The 7,070-nt window shown below is 58.8% G+C and overlaps 1 protein-coding gene across 2 annotated transcripts; it reads right to left on the bottom strand.

The window, feature by feature from the left end:
• Positions 1-242: 242 nt before the first annotated feature.
• Positions 243-5,211, bottom strand: SLC3A2 (solute carrier family 3 member 2). Of its 2 annotated transcripts, none has more exons than XM_051967067.1 (10): positions 5,113-5,211; positions 4,538-5,017; positions 3,951-4,124; positions 3,407-3,501; positions 2,039-2,107; positions 1,892-1,950; positions 1,567-1,750; positions 1,053-1,196; positions 832-909; positions 243-734 (listed from the first exon to the last, which is right to left on the bottom strand). In XM_051967067.1, the coding sequence occupies exons 2-10, from the start codon at positions 4,971-4,973 to the stop codon at positions 372-374; spliced, it is 1,602 nt and encodes a 533-aa protein (XP_051823027.1). In that variant the 5' UTR covers positions 4,974-5,017; positions 5,113-5,211; the 3' UTR covers positions 243-371. The 2 variants fall into 2 exon arrangements, with proteins under 2 accessions (XP_051823027.1, XP_051823028.1); XM_051967068.1 differs by having other exon boundaries at positions 4,538-5,011; positions 5,113-5,195.
• Between the last annotated feature and the right edge of the window lie 1,859 nt (positions 5,212-7,070).

Genomic DNA, 7,070 nt, shown 5'->3' with positions numbered 1-7,070 from the left:
TGGTTCCAGGGTCAGGGGACGGGGCTGTCTACCAGAGATGGCCAGAGGGAATCGGGACCTGGGCCGAGCCTCGAAGGAACGAGGATCCTTCCCACGTGCCCCCAACACGGGCGTCCTTTGGGGTACAACGCCCACCCAGAGCACCACGAGGCCCCTGGATGGGAAATGGGGGGAACCAGTCTTGCCTCCTGGCGTTCAGAAGAGGGACCCCCAGAAGAAAAGGGAGGCTCTGTAGAAAATGCTCATGGCTATCACTTTAATACACAGCTAAAGGCTTCTAACTTCTTCCCACAAAACCTTGCACAATAAAAAACCCCCAAACCTCAGCCCTGCGGACACACACACAGTCAGACACACAGACAGGGCGCGGCTCACGCCTCGTAGGGGAATCTGAGCAGCAGCCCCTCCCCCGGGAGCACGGGCAGCTGGCTCAGGGGCACCATGGTGCCCTCCTGGGGGCCCCGCTGGGTGCTCAGCACCAGGGCGGCCTTCTCGGGGAGCTCCAGCTTCTGGCTGCCGCCCGAAACCGTCAGCTGGGCCTGCTGGTTCACGGGGCCCAGGTTGAGCACGACGAGGAAGCGCTCGTTCTGGTCCCAGTGCCGCACGTAGGCGAAGAGCTCGTTCGGGGTGGGCAGGATCAGGAAGTCCCCGTGCAGCAAGGACCGCTCCTTCCCGCGCTTGTCGCTCAGCTCTCGGAACAGGGAGAGGAGGGAGCCGGGCTGGGTGTCCTGGCCCTGGCGGGAGAGGAAGAGGAGCCCGGTGGGACACCCCTCACACAGCCCAGCCCCCCCTTCACTCTCCTCCCAGCCCCCACATGAACCCCAAGGTTACCTGAACAGTCATGTTGGGGGATATGGATGAGTACGGCCCAAGAGTCTTTTCATCCCAAAGCATGGGGGCTTCAGCAGGCTGAAAGTGGGAGGAAATATGATGTGGGGGACAGGGGACAAGGCCAGCCAGAGCAGCTGTGCTCGGCCCCCTCCCTGCCCTTCTACGGCCTCTGCAGCCTCCCCTTCCCCTCCCAGACCCCCTGAGGCCTCTGGAGTCCTTACCTGTCCTGGGAGCAAGGCCACCGCCAAGCCAATTTCGTCCCCGTAATTGAAGATGGGGGTTCCGGGCAGCGTGAACAGCAAGAGGTGGTAAAGGCCCAGGAGCTGGGCAGGCACGTAGGAGGTCAAGTGGCCGACCTGAGAGGCCTGTGGGGCAGCAAGGAGATTCCCAGGTCAGCCACCCAGAGGACAGCCCCCTCCCTCCCCCCATGCACCTCCCCCTCCAGCATCCCGGAGGGGCTGTGTGACCTGCTTGAGTCAGTTTCTCCATCTGTAAACTGGGGGCAAGAGCCCTTTGCCGCCCTCCCTTGTTCTCCCCTTCAGGCCCCACCAAGCCCACTGGGGGGTCCCCAATGCCTGTAAGTGGGGCGGCCCCCGTACTGAATTACCCTACCCTCCATCTGCTCCAAGTTCTGACCCCGCGAGCTCTCCCTCCACATCTCCATGGCCAGGAGGCCCACGGGTGCTAGTCGGGAGTCCCTGAGGCAGGGTCCGGCCCGGGGCCTCCGTCACTCACCGTCCAGGTGCTCCATTTGCTCCCGGCAGCGTCCAGGTAGTCGGTGACCAGCTCCTTCAGCTCTTTCCCCGAGGAAATCCTGTTCCCAAAGGCCCCCAGGTACGAGCTGCTCAGCAGGTCAGTATCGTTCAGCAGGCTCCCGATCACCGAGAGATCCGAGGCTTCTGTTCCCGCGATGAAGACCCTGCGCGGACGGGGGTGGGCAGAGGCAGAAACGAAGAGCGAGTTAGGGGGAGGGGCCCGCTTCTCTCAGAGACAAGGACCCCTGCCCAGATGGGGCCACCAGGGAACCCAGACTTTCTCCCCTGACGTTTCTGGGACTCACCTGTCCTCACTGACGCCATGAGTGAAGTTACTCCACAGAGGCAGGAATGAAGCAGCGTCCTGGGGACAGCAAGGAGAGGGTCGGGTCAAACAGGGGGCACCACTAAAGAGCCCCTCTGCCCCCCAGGGAGCGAAGGAGGGAACTTACCGTGAGGTTCTGGACATCGTGGACCTGGATACCATTCACCCCGGCCTTCAGCCAAAAGCTCAGGGCTTCCTGTGGGGCAGAGGAAGGAGGCAACAATGTCAGAAATGCAGCGGGGTCAGACCGGCCAATCCCGGCGACCTGGAGCACAGCTTATCTTCTGGGACCAGAGAAAGGCAAGATGGCCTTCCCTCCCCCGCCTCATTGTTCTTCCCAACTGGAAACCAGCCCACGGAGCCCATTTCTACTTCTCCTAATTTGTAGGAATGACTTTTTTTTTTTTAATCACCTCCATTGCCTAATATCTCTTGGTCTCGAGCTAAGAGAGAGAAAAGAGAGAGAAAACAGTCTGCTAAGGCAGAACGTCCCTCTCCTATTCTTAGAGACATCAAGACTCAGGCCCTCGGCCCCAACCCGATTAAAATCTAACTGGGAAACGTTTAAGGAATAAATGAAATTATAACCAACACAAATAATGCTGGTAGGGTTTTCAAAGTCGATGCAGGCCCAGTTTCCATTCGAGTTTGATGCACCAGCAATGGAAGGAGCTGCTCAGTCTCACAGCCAGAGGCAGACTTTGAACTAGACTTTAACTCTCCCCCCTGAGCCACTGCACCTCCTCGTAGTAGAAAAGGAAAAGGGGCAAAACCGAGCTCGAGAGGTCTGACCAGCCCGTGCTCTCTCGGCGCCGGGGAGGCAAAGCCGTGCACAGTACAAAGCCCCCACGTGGGTTACTTCAGGGGGGAGGCAGCTCTCTCCCACTCACATGGCCTCCTTCCTTCCTGATGTAATGACAAAGAGGTCCATTTTTCTCATCTGGGGCCCAAACTTGGGTCTTCCGATTCTCTAACTTTCATGACCAATTTTTAAAACCACACAAAATTCCCGGGGCCTGTATAGGGAGTCCCAGCATGGGGAAGCCCTTCCCAGCCCAGAAGGCCATTCTGCATATTTGGGGAGGGCGCGGCCCAAGGCCAACAGCTCCAACCAGACCCTGGGGCTGACAGGCCCAGGCCTGTGTGCATCTGGGCAAGAATCAGTGGCGTCCATCAGGCAGCCTCGTTAGCCCCGACAGGTTTCATCCTGCCCAGCTCTGCTCCTTTCCCGCCCCTTCCCTTCTCAACTGCAATGGTCAAATCCAAAGCCCTTCTTGGGCCTCTTTGTTGAATCTATTTTTCTATTTGCTCCAAATTTGGGGAGAAAAGCCCCTCAAAACGAGGCAAAGAACACCCAAGAAACCCCTTTCACTCAAACAAATCAGATGACAAAGATCTTCTCAAGAAAGAGAAGGGAGGGGAAGACCAGGGTCTCTGCTTCCTTATCTCAGAAATGGGTCTTTCCCCACAATCCCTGGCCGTCCTCAGGCCTCACCTTCATCTTCCCGTTCACTTCTTCACTCTGATTGGGCAGAAACCAGCTGTTCTCACTTTGGTAGTTGGGGGTGAGATCGAGGATGATGCGGATGTCTGCAAATGGAGGTGGACAGTGGTGGTCAGTCAGGGATGGGGGATGGGCCGGGAGGGAACTCCTCTCTGGCTCCTATTTACTCTAACCCCCAACCATTCACATTTGCCAGTGTCCCCCCCCAAGGGGCTCCCCATCCTCAGGGGCCCACGGGTCCCTAGTGTTTTACAGAGAAGGAAACAGAGTCAAGGGGCAGCTAGGCGGCCCAGTGCATAGAGTAGCAGCCCTGAAGTCAGGAGGACTTGAAATCAAATCTGGCTTCAAACACTTAACCCTTCTAGATGTGGTGGCCCTGGGCACTTAACCCCAATTGCCTCAGCAAGAAAAATATATATATAATTATCTAGGGAAGAGCTGGGACTCAACCCTAGGGCTCTCCCTCCTCTCAGCCAAGAAGGAAGTTGCTTCTCTCCCTCCCACCCCCCACCCCGGGAGCTTCGGGACCACCCACTCTTTTTCTTGGCTGCTTCCAAGAGATGGGTGAACTCTTCCTGGGAGCCGACGGTGGGGTCGATCTGCAGCAGGTTGGTGCCGGCAAGGTCATTTTGGGGGTTCTTGTGGATGGGTCCCAGGATCAGCGCCTTCACCTTGAGGCTGCTCAGGTAATCCAGATGCTCACTCACCCCTGCGTGGAGAAGGCGGCGGCTTTAGACCGTAGGGGTCCCGAGGGCCCCGGGGAATTCTCCCACCCCACCCCACCCCCATCATTCCCATTCATTTTCGCCCTCGCCCCACCCCCTCTCGCAACTTCCGGGGAAAAGTGGGGGCGGGGCCGTCTTAAGGCTCGGGCCGGTCGGAATGCGCTGATGCAAGGAGTCCGAAGTCTTACTGCAGCCTCCGGCTCGCCGTGGGTGGGGAGGGGGAGGGGGAAATGCTGACTCAGCCAAGCCTTTGCGCTCGGACCGAGGCCCGCCTCGGGATTCCGGGCAGTGGAAGTCCGCCCCAGCACCGAAATGCCCCGCGTGGGGGAGGGGAGCGGGCAGGGCGCGGGCGCGCGTGACGGCGGGGCAGTGTGGGCGACCCCCTCCCCTCACTCACCGGCCAGAGCGCTGGTGTTCCCGGCCTGGCCCCGGAAGGCCTTCGGGGAGCTGATGCGGTACAGGGCGCCCTGTTGCCACCAGCGCTGGGCCGGCAGCTCGCGGCAGCGGGGCGCCTGCACGATGATGACCACGGCGCCGGCCAGCATGCCCAGCCAGCCCAGCCAGAAGAGCAGCAGCAGGGCCCAGCGGGTGCGCACCCAGCCGGGGCTCCCGGCCACCTTGAGCAGCTCCTCCTTGGACAGCCCCGTGAATTTGGCGCTGGCCGAGCCGGCCACGGCCTCGGTCTCGTCGTCGGCCACCTTGACCTTGACCACGCCGTTCTTCTCTCCCCCCGAGGCGGCGGGCAGCGGGGCGGCCGCGTTCATGGGTTGCTTCTCGGGCTCCAGCTCGTTGAGCTCCACTTCCTTCATGTCCACCTCGGCTTCTTGGCTCATGGCGACGTGGATGGCGAAGGCTTCGGCTTCGGCTTCGGCTTCGCCTGCGGGCAAAAGAGCATTAAGAGACCGAGGGGGCGAGGGCCGGAGCCCGGAGAAGCTCTACCCAGGCCCGGCCCGGAATACGGGGAGCGCTTACCTAGTGCTTCTGTGGGTCCGCTCCGCTCGTGCGTCTGCCCCAGCTCCGGGGCTGCATCCGGACCCCAAGCTGGGAGCTCCGCCCCCGCCCGCCCCCTTGGGGAGGAGCCACCACTCCCCGAGACGCCGAGCAGCCGCCCAGAGGCCGGGCCCTCCCTACTGGGTCGGGCTCGGCTCCCTTCCCATGTCCCCTTTCCCCAGTCACTCCCCCCAGGCCGCTCGGGTCTGGCTAGAACAATGCAGTCTCCGACGCGAACTAGCCCGAACCTCCCGGGGCCGTTCCATTCTCCGTCAGCAATAATTAAGCACCTGCTCCGTGCCGGGCGCTCGATCGCTGCGACATTTAGCTTTGGCCAGGACTCGGGGTGACAAGCGACTCTGCTCCAAAGGGGGCCCTGGGAACCTTTCAGAGTTCCCGCAGCCAGAGAGACTTACCATTCGTTCGTTCTTGGGCCCTCGGTTTCCCTGGGGAACCCCCGGAAGAGATGCCTCCCTTCGTTAAAGAAGGGGGCACCATCTCTGAAATGTACCATTTTAAACAGCCAGTGGTAAAGTCACTTTCCCAGTCCCAGGCCAGCTTCTTAGAGGACGTGAACCAGGTCCGGGCTATGAGGAAGCCATTACTCCATCCCCTCAGTCACCACCATCTCATTCCTGGGCCGGTGTGGGCTGCAGGAGGCCCAGGCCATGGCTTGGGGAGGAAGCCCAGCTCTGATAAAACCACATTCCCGCCCTCTTCATGGAGCTCACAGTCTGGCCCAGGCTAAAACTGACCAAGTCAGGCTTCCCGAGGAAGGCGCCACGTAAACGGGTCTGCAGCGCAGAGGGAGATTCTCAAAGGCAGGTTTCTGAGGGAGAGTTTTGTCCCTGGGAGGCCTGGAAAGCCGGGCTCCGGGAGGGCTGACGGGCTCCAAACGTCCCGTGTCATCCTCTACGCCACAGGAGACCCCTCGAAAGTTTTGTAGCAGGGGAGAGAGAAACAGGCTCAAAGATGGGCCTTCCAAAGGTTCTGTGGGCCGCTGAGAGCTGAGCAGCAGCAAGAAGACTAGGGCTGCCAACGGAAGAGTAAGCGCTCCAGAGGCCCCTGGGCTGCCTCTCTTTGAGGAGCCGGCCACCTGCACCAGGTCACTCGGGGAACGAGGGGCAGACCGCAGGCTCTTTTTCAGTTGCAGCAGGTGAAGAAGAGTGACAAGGACATCTCCGAGGTGGGGGAAGAGTGGGAGCCCAGGCTGACTCAAAGGAGGCCAGCCTGGTGAGGGGGAGAGGTGCCCTCAAGCTGGCAAAGTGGGTCCGGCCTTGACTGCCAGCCTAAGAACAAGGGCAGCATCATGAGCTTCTCAAACAGAAAGCACTTGACGAAGTTGGTATTTTAAGGTGAATCTGCTTCTCTCACCAGAATGCAAAACAAACAGGGGCAACCAATATCTTTCCTAATGACCCATGTTGAGGTGGTGTGGGAAAATTGAAATGTTAATGTGGTGGTGTTGGAGTCGGGAACTGATCCACCCATTCTGGGAAAGCAGTTTGAAAGGATGCTCAAAAGGCAATCAAACTGTGCATACCCTGCTAGTAAGGTCTGTATTCTAAAGGAAAAAAAAGGAAAAAGATCCACACAAACAAAAATATTTATAGCAGCTCCTTTTGTGGTGGCAAAGAATTAGAAACGGAGAGGAGCCCCATCACCTGGGGAATGGCTAAACAAGTTGTGCTATTTGCATGTAAGAGAATTCTGTGCTATGAGAAATGATGAGCAGAGCCATTTCAGAAAAACCTGGAAAGACTTCCATGAACTGCTGCTAAGTGACGTGACCAGAAACTGGAGAACGTTGTACACAATAACAGCGACACTGTGCGATGATCAACTTTGATAAGTCTTGTCCTTCTCAGCAAAACAAGGATCTAGGACAAAAGACTCGTGATGGAAAATGTTATCCACATCCAGACAAAGAATAGAATCTG

Source organism: Antechinus flavipes, chromosome 6, assembly GCF_016432865.1.
Source record: "Antechinus flavipes isolate AdamAnt ecotype Samford, QLD, Australia chromosome 6, AdamAnt_v2, whole genome shotgun sequence".
NCBI lineage: Eukaryota > Metazoa > Chordata > Mammalia > Dasyuromorphia > Dasyuridae > Antechinus > Antechinus flavipes.
The sequence above is the reverse complement of the archived record's forward strand: the minus strand, read 5'-3'. Positions and strand labels throughout refer to the sequence as shown.